The sequence below is a fragment of the Zeus faber genome, assembly GCF_960531495.2.
Source record: "Zeus faber genome assembly, chromosome: 13".
NCBI lineage: Eukaryota > Metazoa > Chordata > Actinopteri > Zeiformes > Zeidae > Zeus > Zeus faber.
The window spans coordinates 3774019-3792575 of NC_137198.1; the positions used below are offsets into that span (position 1 = coordinate 3774019).

The following is an 18557-nucleotide window of genomic DNA, read 5'->3' on the forward strand; positions in this document are numbered from 1 at the left end:
GGACACTGTAGTGGTAACTATCTGCAGTAGATGGCAGTAGTGCAACATTTAGGATGCAAGCTGCCATTAAACGCCGAAGAATAAGAAAAACAAGACGAAGAAGAAGAAGCTAACAGGCATGTCCGGGGGCAGCTATCAGGCAGGTCCCAGGGCAGCTAACAGGCAGGTCCGGGGGCAGCTATCAGGCAGGTCCGGGGGCAGCTAACAGGCAGGTCCGGGGGCAGCTAACAGGCAGGTCCGGGGGCAGCTAACAGGCAGGTCCCGGGGCAGCTATCAGGCAGGTCCGGGGGCAGCTAACAGGCAGGTCCGGGGGCAGCTATCAGGCAGGTCCCGGGGCAGCTATCAGGCAGGTCCGGGGGCATCTAACAGGCAGGTCCGGGGGCAGCTAACAGGCAGTAATGGCGGCCGGTTAAACCCAGGCTCTGACACCGGATCCTCGCACAGCGTCACTCCCGCGGAGGCTTCTCATCGCGGCAGAAGCGGAACACGGAGCGGAGCGCCGGGCTCAGGGAGCCGCGGGACCCGCAGCGGACCGTAGTGGGACTTAGTTTATCTCTGAACATGGACGAACACCCGGGCATGGGCGCCCCGCGGCAGCCCGCTACACCGCAGCCTGGGAGCGGCTCTAACCCGCCGCTCGGAGCGCTGGTCCCGCAACAGCAGGACGAGGTGCCGCGGCCGCAGCAGTACTCCATCCCGGGGATCTTGCACTACATCCAGCACGAGTGGGCCCGGTTCGAGATGGAGAGGGCACACTGGGAGGTGGAGCGGGCCGAGCTGCAGGTAGCTGGGGCCGCGGCTAGCTCTAGCAGCTAGCGGGGTGATAAAAAGCATGATGCGGGGATGGTTTCCAGGACCCGGGGTGCGGGGGGACGGCTTCACTGTTTTGATTGGAAACGTGTTTGTTTGTGTCTTAGCTTCTCGGCTAAGCTAACGGCTAACAGCCGGTGTTGTCCGGCCCACACGGGCTTCGAGGTCCGGCCCGTCCGGTCCAGCCGCTGTGTCTGTTGAATTTCTTTATTTACCAAGTGCAGCGAGATATTTAGGTGATAACCATCGGTGGATGGAGCTGTCAACCAGTCTGTGGATGCAGCCATTTTGGGTCATTGTACAGTGTGGCGCTGACCACAGATCAGGCTGTTTGACTTACAACAAACAAAACAAAAGTGTGTGTGTGTGTCTAAAATACACAAAAAATGCTTGTGTGAAATACAATGTAATAATTATATGATAAGTAAAGATATAGTAAATGTAAATCAGAATATAAATGATCTGTAGTCGGCCGGTGTAGCTGCAGTCCACAAGTCTGTTGACAAGCTGCTGTAGCAACGATTAGCAGAACATGTCCATCTGTAGTCAGGTGAGATTGCAGTGTATTAGTGAAGATAAAGTGGAAAACAGTAACAATCATAACAGGAGTAGTAGTAGTAATACTAGAGAAGGTCCTCTGAACAGCAGCGGGGCTGAACCTCCTCCATGAGGAGCAGCATTCTGGTGCTGGTGATGGAGCTGCACTCACTGCTGCAAGAAACAGATTTAAATAGAAATGAACATGTCAACGCACTGAGAAGTACTCAGAGCTTTTACTGAAGTAAAAGTACAAATACACTGAGACAAAATAAGTACAGTAAAATTGAAGGTAAAAGTACATGCCTACTTATGTACTGAATGTATTAAAGGTAAAGGTACTTGTCCTACCCAGTGTCCTGATATAACGGAGTCTGTAATACTTCATAAAGTATTACTAAATCGACTAAACTTTTTTTTTTTTCTGCAGGTGATGCTCATGCAGATCCTGATTATGATTTATCATAAAATATAAAAGTTGGAGTCGTAGTTATTTAAGAATGTCTGGAGCTGATGAATCACAGATAAAAAGTTTGATTCATCCAGTCCAAAAATGTAGCCTGACTTATAAATGTGGCATCCATTAAAAAGTGTAGATATTTGCTTAGAAATAATGTGGAGTAAAAGTTGAGTCTGTAAAACCGCCAAAGTACTTATACTTCATAACTTTCTATCACTGCAGGTTTGTAGTGTCATTTCAAGCAGAACTGTGTAAGAAGTGAATAACCTGAAATGATGATAAATTGATCGGTTTGATCATGTCTAATCTGAAGCTATTTACCATTGGTTAGCACTCAGAATTATCATAACTTTAAATGATCATTTTGTTTCATCGGTTTTCAATTTATTTGTTAAACGGCAATAGTCTGACACTGTGCTGTGCTACTGATGCCCAGAAGATTTACGTTGAAATGTTGTACATTACACCCAATGTTGTTGGGTGTAAATCATCATAGGGAGTTATATCAGATTATATCATACTTTATCTTGGATCCTTTAACCTGTATTATGCAGCTGATAAACAGGGTATAATAGACATTGTACCTGCATAATATACATTGTTATGATGTTGTTATTAGGTGTACGTGTAATCTGAGTTGAGCTATAGCTTCCAAAACAGTTGATATTTTTTGTGAGAGAGAGGAGTGTTGAAATATGTCACACTTCATCTCTTTGTCCCAACACACCCTGCGTCAGGCGCCTGAAGAGTGTGTGAGGGTGTGAGTGTGTGTGTGTGATTCGCTCTCTGTGCTCTGACTTGTTGCTCTGGCTCCACATTCCTCCAGCATGACATCCTGAAGACCAGTTAGAAGGTTGAGCTGTTCCTGTATCACAGGAAGCTTCTGGAAGATAAAATAAAACTAAGTGTTTAAAACGGGAGCTCCAGGTGATGGTCTGTTACCATGGTTACGGGAGACTTAGCTCGTTGACATTGTCACTCCGTGGTCCATCACCAGCCAGAAGGTCTAAGGACCTTTCGTGGTCTCTTGAGGGCCCTCCTGACCTTTGGAACCCCGGGCCCTGCAGGCCCGTTCAGGGTTCCGTTCCTGGTTCCGACAGGAACTGTTCCAACAGGTCTCCACACACATTGAAACAGTGCCACAACACTCAACTGTCTGTGGAACTGAAATATATCAAATTAAATTATAGGACTATGAATAGACAAACGTTCACTACTGGTTTGGAGCCAGCAGGTCACGTGACCTCAGAACTGGACTGTGGCTCAATCTGCCAAGAGGCAGAATGTTTTCACCTCCCTCAGTCACTCCATCGCTCTCTCTTCTTGTTCTCATTTCCCAAGTGGGGCGGGGGGGGGGGGGGGGTGTGTGTGTGTGTGTGTGTGTGTGTGTGTGTGTGTGTGTGTGTGTGTGTGTGTGTGTGTGTGTGTGTGTATAAATAGTTCCTGCCGCCTGCATGCCAGCAGTGTTAGATTTCAGCACCAGCTGCTCAGAGAGGACAGACAAATAGGCAGTTAGACAGACAGGTAAGACAGACAGGCTACTGCAGTTGGGCTTCCAGCTCTGGGTTGAACTGAACAGAACCTCCTGTCTCTTTCACATTAAGATTGTTATTTATTGATCAGAATATTGTTGTGCGGCTGCTTCCTTCTCCGTCAGTCTCCATCAGTCCTGTCCTGCTGCGGCTTCAAAGCAGTGAATTAAAGAAAGAAACAGTGATCTCTCCCACCAATGGCGCTCGTCCGCCCCAAATCCTGGAAGTTCGTTATTCCTTTCTTTGCCCCTGCTTGGTTCCAGGTGGTTCCTTTTGAACCGGACCACGTTGATCCACGTTGGTTTTCACTTTCTGTCGTTAATTAGATGCACACCAGAATGTTCTGCTCTAAACGCCACCAGATCCGCATTAGTGATTAGCATTAGCTAGCTAGCATAATATATGACCAGCTGATAGAAACGGCTCGTTACCATAGCGATGAACGCAGCCCTGCTGGCTCCGTGTCCAAGGGAAACGCATCTGAAAGCAACAGGTTTTAGGGGATTCAGAACAGTTCAGTTCTGGTAGAAGAGAGGACAAATCACACAGTTGGAATCAAACACTTGTCTGTCTCTCCCTCTACAGGCCAGGATAGCCTTCCTCCAGGGGGAGAGGAAGGGTCAGGAGAACCTGAAGAACGACCTGGTCAGAAGAATAAAGATGTTAGAATACGCTTTAAAACAGGAAAGGTAAACAATGCTTCACTACAGACATTCTGAAACACACACATCATATTAACATTCAAAACAGCTTTTTAAATGGCTGCAGGATGCATGTTTCTTTTTGGGTGGGGGGGGGGGTATTGTAATTCCTTTAATCTCTGGATTTTTTTCTCTCTTTATAGAATGGTTCTAATAATCTATTAAAAAATTTATGTTTTTCCCTCCAGAGCAAAATACCACAAGTTAAAATATGGAACAGAACTAAACCAAGGTGAAGTGAAGACTCCCAACTTCGAATCGGGTGAGAATTTCATAAACTCTATATATATATATATATATATATATATATATATATATATATATATATATATATATATATATATATATCATGTTTTAATGTACAATACACCACAAAGACTGGTATACATACAGAAGCTGCGAGTAGTGGTTTTCATGTTGCTGTTGTTTACTCTGTGCAATACAGGACATGACCAGTCAAATAAAAAGCTGTGTGCTTGTGCTCGTGCAGCGACCGGCAGGTTCTTGGTCTGTTGACTTTTAGCGTCTTATCATTTGAACTGTTTCAATCACAGTGTGCAATGTTAAATAATCAGATGGTTGTTAATCTGTTTTTCGCGGAATCTGGGCTTTGGACCTGGTGATCATGTTTTTATTGTGGTCGTTTACGGAATCTCCTTGGAAAGTGAGGAAGAGGGGTGGAGTCCGGGGCTAAAACTCACGAGCTTCAAACCCGCGTACGTTCCCAACATGGATTCAGAAAGGTGTGTGTTCTGGCCCTGACCTGAGACCCGGTCAGCGGAGTCAAAAGTCTGGGAGGCAGAGTGGAGTTTCTCTATATGGACGAACAGTGGTGTAAAACGGTGTTGTAAGGGGGAGGGTGTACACAAAGGGCATTGAAGGGCTGTCTGTGCCACTTGGTCCCTGTCACCTGCCTCAGGTGTTTGTCACGGTGTTTATATTCAGTCTAAACCAAACGAGAATAATGCCAATTATTTACTTTAAAAACTCTCACACCCTTTTAACGGTACGTGACACGCCCAACCAGACATGATGAGATCCTGGACCTGTGCTGTGGCACCGTTCAGGGAGCTGCTGTCCCCACAGCCCTCCGAGGGGTGAAGCGCTCGCTGGGCTGACCCTGCAGGGTGCTTGGACTGTACTGACTGAGGTGCGATTGTTCTCTCGTGTCGTGATACTGATGAGCTGACCAATGTCGTTAGCCCCTGGATGTCTTAATGTGAGGTTCAGAGAGCGGTGGTAGTCATACACTTATCTGCTGTGCAGAACAACTGGGTCCTATTTTTTTTCCACAATATTTCAGTTTCTGTTGAAACGGGCTCCTGTGATTCCCTCCCGCCCAAAAGTCCTAAATGACTATAGGCCAGTAGCCCTGACCTCCCTGGTTGTGAAGTCCTTTTAAAGGCTAATAAGAGGGAACTGGAGAAAACCCAGCTCCTTCCTGATAGGGCCAAGCGGGTGCCACCCGGCTCGACTTTATATATTTTAGAGATATATTCAAACACCTGGAGGGCAACAAGACTCATGCCAAACTGTTCAACACTATTCAACTCTGTCTGTTAGTGGAACAACTTTCCAACCGTTTTTGTGTTGACCCTAGTTTAGCTGGAAGTCTCTGACCCTCTTCTACACGGTTTACAGACGACCATAGGGTTAACCCCAACCCATTGCATCACTCTCCATAACCCGCTGCTGTGCAGCTTAAAGGTCAAATCCAAAAACTCGTTCTCCAAAATAGTAAACAGTAAAAGCAAAATCACAGGGGTCCAGCAGTGCAGCCTGTCTGTCATCCACAACAGGCAGGTGGTGAAGAGGGCGGACTCCATCTTGTCAGACTGTACGGGTGATGCAGTCTTCTCTCCTACCTGCTGGCACCCAGTTCAACATCCCCATCATCGACAACAACAGATAAAGAAATTAGTTCATCCCTTTAGCCATAAAACTCAAACGTGAGATAGATGAAGTATTATTTATATAAATAAATCTGCCCTCTGCGGGCGAAGTTAGAACTTGAACTTGATTACCCAGGGTTTGGGGTTCTATTTCCTAGAGCAGTGGTTCCCAAACCTTTTCAGCGGCCTCCCTTTTGTAGATTTAAAATATTTTCAAGCCCCAACAACCACCTACATGAACCCACACATGACACATCCTCTGCTTGCAAAGTGCTATAGAATTTATTTGAAACCCCAAATAAATTAATCGTAATTAACACTGAACTGCAGCTTCAGTGTGTAACATCTTATTGAAATGAAACAAAATAAGGAACATGTCACTTTTAGAGTGAGTGGAAGCATTAAAAGTGACGCTGTAGCATCCGTCATCTACATTTTTACTTCAGATTTTCTCATGATTGCCTTTCTGGACAAAAATGGAAAGTTCACCAAATCCCTGGGAATAAACAAAAATCTGAACATTTACTCTGCAAGAGTTAAACTTAGTCCTGCAACCTCATATCAACAGTAATAACCCAAGTATATCCCTGGCCATTCCCACCCCGAGGTACTTGTTTATATCCGGTCTCGCACTACAAAATGATTTCTACAAATGCAAGATGACAATAATACTGTTTTCACGCCAAAGTTCACGGGCTGACCGGGGTTTTCAACCCGCTAAAAATAGGCAATTTGTTTTCTGTGCCTCACCACGTTTGACGTCAGGAACATGTGGGAAAAGGGCTGGTCATGGTTCCAGCATGATTGGGAACAAAACAGTAGAGGGGACAGCGACTTAAACAAACAATGACATAAAACTGTAAAACTTGAAAAAAGTATTTCAAGATTCAAGAGGTTTATTTGTCACATACATATACATGCATACGTTCATACATATATGCAGTGAAATGTCTTTGCAACGCACCCAGAGATTATGCACAATAGTTACTAAACCGAACATAATAGCTAACCTAATGTCTACCTAGCAACTAACTGATTCCTAAAACATAATGCAGTTAGTGAATAGAATAATAAAAATAATGTAAGACTCAAAAAGGTAATAGAGTGGGGGTACAAAATATAAGTGAAGGAAATGGAGTTATGTACGTATATGGGATAGGCTATTTGTCGCTACAGATATGTGCAGTAAAGTGGATGTGAATAAAGTGTGTATGGCGATATACAGTACAGTATACAACAATACCACACAGCAATACAGTAACACCAAACAGAACAGCAATACAGTGCAGTATGCAGTAACCCAGAACAGTGACACAGTATGCGGTACAGTATGCGGTACAGTATGCTACATACAGTACAGTGAGGTAGTGGAGCCTATGTGTGTGGCTCAGTGAGGACCCCTGGTGAGGTCAGCGTTGACAGTTCTTATGTCTTGATGTAGAAACTCCGTCTCAGTCTCTCTGTTCTCGCTGTGTGACTGTGGAGGCTCTTGCCCGACCGCAGCAGCTGGAACAGTCCGTTGTTGGGGTGGTGAGGATCCTTCATGATCCTGCAGCTCTACTACTAGACCTCCTGGTGTATAAGTCCTGCAGGGAGGGGAGGGTAGTTCCAGTGCTACGTTCAGCTGAACGCAGCACCCTCTGCAGGGCCCGCCTGTCCTGAGCAGTACAGCTCCCAAACCAGGCGGTGATGTTGCCTGACAGGATGCTCTCCACCGCTCCACAGTAGAAGGACTTGAGGATCCTCACGAGACCCTGAATTTCTTTAGCTGCCTGAGGTGGTAAAGACGCTGCCTCGCCTTTCTCATCAGAGTGTCTGTTTGTAAAGTCCATGTTAAGTCCTCTGTGATGTGGACTCCCAGGTACTTGAAGCTGCTCACCCTGTCGACAGAAGCCCCATTTATTACAAACGTCGTGTGCGTCCTCGGTTGCAATCCCCTCCTCAAGTCCACAATCAGCTCCTTAGTTTTGCTGACGTTCAGGTGGAGGCTGTTGTCCTGGCACCAGAGTGACAGGTCAGCCACCTCCTCGCCGTAGACCTTCTCATCGCCGTCGGTGATCAGGCCCAACACGATGGTGTCGTCAGCAAACTTGATGATGGTGATGGAGCTGGACCTGGCCACACGGTCATGTGTGTACAGGGAGCACAGTAGGGGGCTGAGGACGCAGCCCTGGGCAGATCCTGTATTCAGAGTGAGGGAGCTGGACGTGTGCTTCCCCACCCTAACCACCTGGGGCCGGGCTGAGAGGAAGTCCAGGATCCAGGCACACAGTGGAGTATTCAGTCCGAGCTACTTCAGCTTGACAGCCAGTCTGGGGGGGACTATGGCATTGGAAGCTGAACTGTAGTCGATGAACAGCAATCTCACATAGGCCCGCTTCCGGCCATTCGGGTGCGTTGAGGTCATTTTGAGGCGTTCAAAAGAATCGGCCAGATGCCCACACTCACACCATGTCACGGTCACCCATGCCGGGGGCGGGGGGGGGGGGGCAGGGTTTCAGGCCCACGTTTTTCCTTTCCCACTGGTGACAAATGCCTGATGTCAGCAGGTGTTACCGGGTTTTTGGGGCAGTGGGAAAGAGGTATAATTTCCTCGCAGCGTGCCCCCCCCGTTATAACTCCTGGCCCCCCCTAGGGGGCGAGACCCGCAGTTTGGGAACCACTGCCCTGGCGCAAGGCATTAAGTGTTGAGGGTTCTCTTTCTGACATCAGTGTGTTTCCCCACAGAAGACACCAAAGACTCTGAAGTTTCTGCCGTCCCTCCCAACAGCCAGCTGACCTGGAAGCAGGGGAGACAGCTGCTGAGACAGTGAGACACGCACAGAACCCTAGAAATCATCTTGATGTTTTGGACAACAGTTTAAGTGTGTGTGTGTGTGTGTGTGTGTGTGTGTGTGTGTGTGTGTGTGTGTGTGTGTGTGTGTGTGTGTGTGTGTGTGTGTGTGTGTGTGTGTGTGTGTGTGTGTGTGTGTGTGTGTGTGTGTGTGTGTGCGCGCCTGTGCCTGTGCCTGTGCGGAGGTACCTGCAGGAGGTGGGCTACACGGACACCATCCTGGACGTGCGCTCCCAGAGGGTGCGATCGCTACTCGGCCTGTCGACTCAGGAGCAGAACGGGTCGCTGGAAAACAAGAACCTGGATCACATCCTGAATGGAACGGACTCCCCCAGCAAGAGGAGGGGCCAAGAGATGAAGAGGTACACACACACACACACACACACACACACACACTGTTTTTGAGATATCAGTGCAGCTCTGAGCTGTGGTTAAATTAAAAACGTGTGTGTGCAGGAGTCCCGGTGACGTTCTGGAGACGTTTAACTTCCTGGAGAACGCAGAGGACAGTGATGAAGAGGAGGATGAGGAGGGAGACCTCATGGACGACATCAGTGCACGTACACACACACAGCACCGAGCCAAAAAACACAAAACCAAGGTTCGTGCACACATACACTCACACACACAATTATTCTATCCCCCAAAAAACCCGCCAAGATCACTGAACAACGCCCCCAGTGGCAGTTCAGAGAACTACACCCCAGGGGGTTTGGTTGCGGCTGAGCACCTGGACAACATTGAAGTTTTGCCATTTTGAAATAATCGGTGCTGTTGTTTCGAAGAAGTGATGGGTGTGGTGTGCTGTTGTCATGGTGACAGACACCAGTGTGTGTCTTGGAAAAACCTACTGACGGCAAATCCACAACACGTTCGAACAGCGTCTGGAACCGACTACGAAAATGAGTGACGTGACGCGCTGAGTAGGACATGTTGGTGACAGTCCTGTAATACTGAAACTGTCCACCAGGGGCTGACGTCTCCCTCTGGGTCAGAAATGAAGAATTTCCGACACAACATAGAGAACACAGGGTTGATATGTTTACTATGAGGATTTATTTAAGACTGAAAACTCTTCCCCTCCTCCTCCTCTTCTCTCCCCCTAACCCCAGGTGGGTAACGAGGGTCTGGCCTCTGAGCTCCAGGAGGACGACACGGAGGAGGCTCTGAAGGAGTTTGACTTCCTGGTGACGGCAGAGGAAGGGGAGGGAGCGGGGGAGGCGAGGAGCTCCGGCGACGGAACGGAGTGGGGTGAGGCGCTGGCTTGATGACAACCACACACACTTCCTGTGCGACACCTTTTTTTCTGACTCAACCAAAGTGCTTGATTTTTGCGACAGCTCTTCGCGGTTTAAAAAGTGATACGCGACCGCTTCCTATGACGAAACGCACAACTGGAAGTATCTAAGCATCACCTTTTTTTATTTATTTGAAGAGCCACGGGCTCAAAGTAAGTAGAAAATATTCATTTTTCTTTGGGTCCGGTGATAACTGGATAACTCCCACACGGTCAAATCAGTTTTCTGACGATGCGTTCAATTGTTAATTTGGACGTTTAGTGCGGGATAGTCACGGCTATTTCACTCAATTTCAAGGTCTCGCAAATATTTTAGTTGGAGATTTGTGTGAATCACTGTGATCCATGTTAAAAACACGGCCCTCCCCTGCAGCAGAGCCGCTGGCATTCCCCGCCACCGGGGGGAAGTCCTTCCTGCTGGGGGGGTCGGAGGACGTCCTGCAGAACGTCCTGGGGCTCGGAGACCTCGCCGAGCTGACGGTCAACAACGATGAGACGGACTACAGCTACGACGTGAGACGCACAGAAATACACAAGAAATATAGAAAAACACACAGAGCAATACACACAGAAATATAGTAATACAAGAACACACAGAAATATACGCAGAAATACACAAAGAAATATAGAAATACACAAACACACAGAGAAGTACACACAAAAATATAGTAATACACACTGAGAAATACAAGAACACACAGAGTATATGCAGAAAGACACAAAAAAATATAGAAATACACACAATCACACAAAAATACCACAGAGGAACACACACCTTTATTCAATCACTTGTCATGTGCATTTAACCTCAGCTAACCTGTCTCCGCCCCCTCCTGCCCTTGGCCCCGCCCCCTCCAGCTGCCGGCCAACCAGGACTCGTCCTTCAGGAAGACGTGGACGCCCAGGTTCACGCTGCGGAGCCACTTTGACGGCGTGCGCGGCCTGGCCTTCCACCCCGTGGAGCCCTGCCTGGTCACCGTGTCCGAGGACCAGACGCTGAAGCTGTGGAACCTCAGCAAGACCGTCCCCGCCAAGAAGTAGGCACCAGTTAGGACCCCAGTGGCACCGGTTAGGACCCCAGTGGCACCGGTTAGGACCCCAGTGGCACCGGTTAGGGTACCAGTGAGGTCCCCAGTGGTAGACCAGCTGCTTCACAGTGACGTGTATGATGTTATAAAGACTAAACGTGCTGAGGGTCTAACGCTGCTCTCTCCACAGAAGTGCCTCTTTCGACGTGGAGCCAATCTACACCTTCAGAGCCCACGTGTAAGAACAGAACAAAACACACACACACACACAGAACACACACACACACACAGAACTAATACACAGAGGAAACACAAACTATGATCATTCTAATAAAGGATAATCAACCCCCCAGTGGTCCAGTTCTGTCCCTTGTGATGGGTTCAAATGGAGACCAGTGCTACAGCGGAGGGATCGACTCCACCATCCAGTGGTGGAACATTCCGGGTTCTAACGTGGACCCATACGACACCTACGGTATGCACACGCACACACCGCATGCTGTACACACACATTGTTTTCGTTGTGCTCCCCTTTAACCTTTTTAACCCGAACCCTTTTCCACTCTGGTCCAATCAGATCCCAGCGTCCTAGCGGGGACATGGGCGGGGCATACGGACGCCGTGTGGGGGTTGGCCTACAGCGCCATCAAGGACCGCCTCCTGTCCTGCTCTGCAGACGGAACCATCAAGCTGTGGAACCCGCAGGAGAAGGAGCCGTGCATCAGCACCCTGAACGCAGACCGAGGTGGGAGAGCTCCATAGCAACCGCCTCCAAACAGTGGTACTAGCATAGCAACTGCTGCTCAAGAAGTCACATGACCTCAGTCAGCCAATAGAGGTGTGTGTGTGTGTGTGTGTGTGTGTGTGTGTGTGTGTGTGTGTGTGTGTGTGTGTGTGTGTGTGTGTGTGTGTGTGTGTGTGTGTGTGTGTGTGTGTGTGTGTGTGTGTGTGTGTGTGCGCGCAGAGCACGGGGTGCCCACCTCGGTGGACTTCATCGGCTGTGACCCCGCCCACATGGTAGCGTCGTTCAGCAGTGGTGACGTGGTGGTGTACGACCTAGAGACTTCCCAGCATGCAATGGTGCTGAAGGGCCAGGGAGACAGCGGTACGTAGCGCTGGCACTGCATTATGGGATGTAAAGATCCTGGAATCATTGGAACAGTACTGCGTTCCTGTGGATACGAATCTATCCTGTGTTGTATCTAACGTGCGTTGGCTCCGCCCCCAGCACTGCCAGGAGCCAATCACATCAACAAGGTGGTGAGTCACCCGACACTTCCTGTCACCATCAGCGCCCACGAGGACAAACACATCAAGTTCTATGACAACAAGTCAGGTACCTGTCTGTCTGCGGAAATATGTCTGTTGTCTGAAACGCCTGTCTTTCGAAACACCTGTCTGTCGGTCTGCTGAATCACCTGTCTGTCCGTCTGGTTAAACACCTGCCAGTCTGTCTATCGAAACACGTATGTCTGTCTAATGAAACACCTGTCTGTCTGTCTCGTTATACGTCTGTCTGGTAAAACGTCTGTCTGCCTGGTTATACGCCTGTCTGCCTGCTGTACCGACTCTGTCGAAAAACACCTGTCTGTCTGTCCGTCCGTCTGTTTGGTTAAACACCTGTCTGTCTGCAGGTAAGGTGATCCACGCGATGGTCGCTCACCTGGATGCGGTGACCTCTCTGGCCGTGGACCCCAACGGGATCTACCTTATGTCTGCCAGTAAGTCCACTTCCTGTTCCCCCTCCACCACTTCCTGTTCCTCCTCCCTCCCCCTCACGGTGCTTCCCCTGTCGCCCCCTCCAGGCCACGACTGCTCCCTGCGGCTCTGGAACCTGGACAGTAAGACGTGCGTGCAGGAGATCACGGCCCACAGGAAGAAGAGCGAGGAGGCCATCTACCACGTGGCCTTCCACCCCTCCAAGGCCTACATCGCCTCGGCTGGGGCCGACGCCCTGGCCCGGGTCTACGTCTAGACACACACACACACACACACACACGCTCATGAACACACACACACACCCTCTAGACTGAAGAAGGTGGACTTAAAAGTTGGACAGAAAAGAGTTTGTTTCCTGATATGGAAGACTGAACACACACACACTCACACACACACACACACACACACACACACTCTGTCCTGGTGCTGCGTTCAGCAGCACTAAACGTTGTGGAAAACGTTGCAAAGGTGTTTTTGTGGAAACCAGATGGATGTTCAGAGTCGGCCGAGTCCACTTCCCCGAGGAAGCCGGAGGAACCCTGAACGTAAACACACTACATGGAACCACCCGCCTCCCCTAGCTCCTCCCTCTGTCATCCTGCTTCGTTCTCATTGGCTGCTGTGGCTGTGGGGGGGGCGGGGCGGAGGAGACTGACGTCACAAACAGGAAGCTCTTTTGACGTTCACAGCCTGCGCTTCGAGCTTCTAGAACAAATTGGAGGGAGGAGCCTGTCACAGGACGCTCGGCTCCTGGTCGGCCAATCGGATCGCTGCATATAAGCCCCGCCCCCTTAGCGCTGTCATAGCGTTTCATCTTCTGTCGAGTTCATTGACTTTTAGAAGTTTGTTGAAATATTAATGGAAACTTCACAAACAAATTCTTCCTTTAGTTCATCCAAACATGACGAACACCAGTTTCTTCAACTTCCTAACCCCTTGTTCCCTAGCTCCCTGCTTCCTAACCCCTTGTTCCCTAGCTCCCTGCTTCCTAACCCCTTGTTCCCTAGCTCCCTGCTTCCTAACCCCTTGTTCCCTAGCTCCCTGCTTCCTAACCCCTTGTTCCCTAGCTCCCTGCTTCCTAACCCCTTGTTCCCTAGCTCCCTGCTTCCTAACCCCTTGTTCCCTAGCTCCCTGCTTCCTAACCCCTTGTTCCCTAGCTCCCTGCTTCCTAACCCCTTGTTCCCTAGCTCCCTGCTTCCTAACCCCTTGTTCCCTAGATCCCTGCTTCCTAACCCCTTGTTCCCTAGCTCCCTGCTTCCTAACCCCTTGTTCCCTAGATCCCTGCTTCCTAACCCTTAGTTCCCTGAAACAGAATCTCTTACCATATCATCGGTTTCAGTCTTTCGTCCAATCAGGAGCCTCTGCAGCGATCAGGATGACATCACGGTTCTGATGATGACATGGTATTCAGGATGACATCATGGTTCTGATGACGTCACGGTTCTATGGGCAGAGTTTGGGGTTTTGCGGCTCGCGTTGCTTTATTCCACATCTTTGTTTTTAATGATATTTTATTTTTCTAAGTTAAGGGATTTGTACCGCGGCAGATGAATCGTGACTTAACAAAGAAAAACGTCGACTCTTCTGGTGAAACTAAAGACTTTTGTTTGTGTAATGCATGATTAATACAATAAAGTATTTTTTCTAGTCTTCCAAAAAGGATTGAAAAACAAAAAACGGTTCTGATCAGTTTGGGGCTTTTGATGAGTTTTGTAATTTTTTTTTTTTTTTTTTTTTTTGATTTTCAAACAGATTTTAAAGATTGTACCACATAGAAAAACAACAGATGAAATGTATATAAAATGTCTATAATAAATATTAAATGGTGTAACTGTCGAGAGCAGCCGGCGCTGGTTCTGTCCATTCCAACGACTACACGCCCACAGGACAGACTCCACAGCCAATGCCTTGCTCAAGGGCGGCGGCAGATTTGGGGTCACAGAAAAGAGGTGAACGTGCAAACTGTCCCGGAAGGAGGTGTTTTAGGAAGCAGCGTTTGGGATCTGCACTACGCTCTACTCACAAAGTATGGAAACACTCCAGACAAGACTCTCCTCCATTCTGACCCCTAGTGGACATATCAAGTCAACACACTGTAGAATGTCATTTACTCAGTCGCAGTGCACCATTGTTTTTATTATAAAAATGCACAAGTGAGCTCCGGCTCGGGATTGCCATGACGCCGTTGTCCATATAGGGACAGGGGATTAATTTATTAATTAGTCCATTCTGCTTTAGCTGGATTAGAAACCCAGAAGCAGCAGGAAGTGATGCTGCGTTCCATGGAAACTTGGAAATCTATAATAAAAGTCGGTGGTCCCCGTGTTAACATAGAAACTACAGAGTAGTCCAAAACTAAGTTACACGTGTTTTTCAATGAAAATCTATACAAAGGGAACGTTGTTTCAGTAAGCGCTGTGTGTCTCCATGTGGGCGTGACGTCGGGTCTGTTATTGTGGTAAACTTTGCCGCGAGCGATCGGCTCTCAATTTCCAACTCAAATGTCCTTCCAACTTTTCCAAAGTACGAGCTTGGATTTTTTTTTTGCGTTCTGGCTTAAATGGTTGCGAGCGTCAGGAGGGATCAGAATAGCAACGGACCTTAAAGACCGTACTTAAGACTTAAAAAACCTTAGAGAGTGAAGGGGTCTGTCTGACACCTACAGGACGACGCAAGTATTACATCATCGCCTGATCAAAGTACAGGTACTCACTTAACGACCAAGTTCCGTTCCTGCTACCAGGTTGTTAAGCAAATTGGTTGATAAGCGAGGACCCGTGTTATTTCACGGTAAGGGGGCTTGTATATAGTGTACATACTCCCGGGGAGTGCCTGTGGCTGGTCTGTGTGTCGGTTTGGGGCTCAGTTGCCCGGTTTGAGGCTTGGGATGGGGTTGCGGGTATGGATCTTGGCCCTGTGCTCTCCGCTCTGCTGGAGCGTGTGGCCTGCGTTCTGTTCTGTTCTATCTCAGGTCCTATGGCCCGGCAACCCGAGCCTGGCGGGGTGTTCTCGGTGCGGGGCTCACCATAATGGTCTCCTTCGCTGGGGGGCGGACTCCTGTTGTCGCACCGGGTTGCCTGGGTACCTGTCCTCTCTCGGTGCTCGTCGCTGGGGGGGCTGTCTGCTGCCCTCTGTTCTGTGGCCCGGATCCAGGGGGGCGCGTGGCCGCTCCCCTGCCTGCTGCGCCCCTGCGTTGATCTGGCTGCACGTCGCCGTCCATCCCAGTGCCAAGACTCATACTCGCTACATACACCACACAATAGCCCTGGGCTTCACGGGACGGGTGGGGTGCGGGCTGTGAAAAAAGTGTTACTTCGTTGATCTCACTCAGCGGCGAGCGTCAGGAGGGGTCAGAATAGTAACGGACCTTAACTTTTAGAGAGTGAAGCGGTCCGAAGAAGTATTATATCATCGTGTGATCACAAGTATTACATCATCACTTGATTGCAAGTATTACATTGATGAAAGTATCACATCATCGCCTGATCGCAAGTACTACATCATCCCCAGAACGACGTATTACATCATGTCCTGATTGCACATATTACATCATCGCCTGATCACAGGTATTAAATTATCACGTGATCGCAAGTATTACATCATCCCCTAATTGCAAGCATTACATCATTGGCTGATTGCAGGTATTACATTATCACGTGATCGCAAGTACCACATCACGTGATCACAAGTATTACATCATCACCTGATCGCAAGTATTACATCATCGCCGGCACGCAAGTATTTCATCAAACAATTCGCTACTATGTCGCTTTCTGGAGTATTTTGAATATAAATATTCAGGAAGACGTTCCCAAGGAGGATCAGTGAGTTTGCTCGTAATAATCAAATAATGAATAAGAAAATACTGTAAAAAGTCGTCGTATCATTTCTCAGCGGTGTCGCCATGAGTGTTAACTGTGATTTCCAGTGTTTCCTTGAATCACGTCTCGTGGTCGGGAGGTTGTCGGTTGGATCCCGCGGCTCCGCCCGTTCCGGTTTCTGCCGATGTGTCCTTGAGCAAGACGCTGAACCCTCCGGCCTCCATCGGTACGTGAATGATGGTTCTGATCACTAAGGCCATGAGCGTATAGAGGATAAGTGACCGAGCAGCTTCTCGATGTATTCATAGTTGAACTTCCTGTTCAGTCACTTCCTACGACGACGACCTCACATCAATATACACAAATCACTGTTTCTCTGAAATAAAGTCATTTATTGTGGAATCGACATCTCATGAAAACACCGTAGTTGCTGCTGATGACAAAACATCGTGCGGTGCAAGGACAGAACACGGCCGTCGTTTGGGCTGATGTTATTCCGTTTCACCCAAAGTTGCCGACTGAAATAAAGCGTGAGCGCGGCCCTGGAGGCGCAGGGCTCTGCCAGAGCGTTCCGTGTTTCCGCCGCGGCCGCGTCCACGCGTCGCCGGGGAAACGCTGGAAACGCGTTTTCTTTATTGGAAGACAAAGAAAAACAGAATAAATAGAAAAGTCTCGGCGCAGGACAGCGGCAAAGCAGCTGCTCGCTGGCTTTGCACGTTGCACAAACATCTTTTAATAATTACTGATCCTTATCTGGGCTTATTCTTGTGATGTCATCAACACCGCGGGAAAATGCCCAAATAAGGATCAGTAACGATTAAAAGATGTTTGTGTTCCTGTCGAAAGCAGAAGGATCCACATGCAAAGCATTGTAGGTAGTGACGATGTTCAAAAACCGTCCCATGTTAAATATGAGGACGTGATCGTTTCCAGCTGCAAAGCAGCAGCAAAACTACGCTGAGACTTGAAACCCCTCTCCAGTGAAATCTAAGAGCCCTCCCTGTGCGGCCCCAAGGATCCAGTTTTCTGTGAAATACTCAGATAGTATTTTAAATCTTAATTCTGAAAAATAAAAAGTGATGAAGTAGTTTAGGAAACAGAATCAAACAACACGGTCACTTATTCTGAAGCGCTTCCTTTCTACTCCTCCCTACAAAGTGTAAACAATCTTTTATACTTTATTTATTGATATTTGTATAAAATATAAAGATGGCCGCCTCGTCCCAACAAAACCAAACAAATAGAATTCAATACAAGTTGAACCAGATGCTGCTGAACGATTACCCATGATGCCTTTCAGAGCAAAGCAGGAAGTGGACGTCCAGCACAGGAAGTGATGCGTGGATGACATCATTGTCATTCTGATCATCCTCCAGATAGAAGCAACGCCTCAGTCCTCATTCTTAAACTGTGTGTGTGTGTGTGTGTGTGTGTGTGTGTGTGTGTGTGTGTGTGTGTGTGTGTGTGTGTGTGTGTGTGTCGTGTGTGTGTGTAGCGTGCACAGTGTATATGTAGTGTGTGTATGGTATGTGTGTAGTGTGCACAGTGTATATGTAGTGTGTGTATGGTATGTGTGTAGCGTGCACAGTGTATATGTAGTGTGTGTATGGTATGTGTGTAGTGTGCACAGTGTATATGTAGTGTGTGTATGGTATGTGTGTAGTGTGCACAGTGTATATGTAGTGTGTGTATGGTATGTGTGTAGTGTGCACAGTGTGTGTGTAGTGTGTGTGTGTGTAGTGTGCACAGTGTGTGTGTAGTGTGTGTGTGTGTAGTGTGCATGACGTGTGTGTCGTGTGTGTAGTGTGCACAGTGTGTATGTAGTGTGTGTATGGTATGTGTGTAGTGTGCACAGTGTGTGTGTATGGTATGTGTGTAGTGTGTGCGGTGTGTGTGTGTGTGTGTGTGTGTGTGTGTGTGAATGGAA

At 48.3% G+C, this 18557-nt stretch overlaps 1 protein-coding gene across 3 annotated transcripts; it reads left to right on the plus strand.

The window, feature by feature from the left end:
* The first annotated feature begins 340 nt into the window (after positions 1–340).
* strn3 (striatin, calmodulin binding protein 3) lies at positions 341–14645 on the plus strand. 3 transcript variants are annotated; one of them, XM_080012237.1, is made up of 16 exons: positions 341–783; positions 3925–4028; positions 4229–4302; positions 8660–8741; positions 8951–9127; positions 9222–9366; positions 9878–10016; positions 10436–10575; positions 10921–11099; positions 11281–11328; positions 11444–11565; positions 11668–11835; positions 12055–12195; positions 12319–12426; positions 12725–12811; positions 12896–14645. In XM_080012237.1, the coding sequence occupies exons 1-16, from the start codon at positions 562–564 to the stop codon at positions 13063–13065; spliced, it is 2106 nt and encodes a 701-aa protein (XP_079868363.1). In that variant the 5' UTR covers positions 341–561; the 3' UTR covers positions 13066–14645. The 3 variants fall into 3 exon arrangements, with proteins under 3 accessions (XP_079868363.1, XP_079868365.1, XP_079868364.1); XM_080012239.1 differs by having other exon boundaries at positions 12328–12426; XM_080012238.1 differs by having other exon boundaries at positions 10439–10575.
* The last annotated feature ends 3912 nt before the right edge of the window (positions 14646–18557 follow it).

Excerpts from the sequence above, each read along its gene's own strand:
- strn3 (XM_080012237.1), top strand. The coding sequence starts at position 562 with ATGGACGAACACCCGGGCATGGGCGCCCCGCGGCAGCCCGCTACACCG. Across the intron at positions 10,576-10,920 it reads AGACGGACTACAGCTACGAC|CTGCCGGCCAACCAGGACTC; the intron begins GTGAGACGCACA and ends CGCCCCCTCCAG. Across the intron at positions 11,566-11,667 it reads GGACCCATACGACACCTACG|ATCCCAGCGTCCTAGCGGGG; the intron begins GTATGCACACGC and ends TGGTCCAATCAG.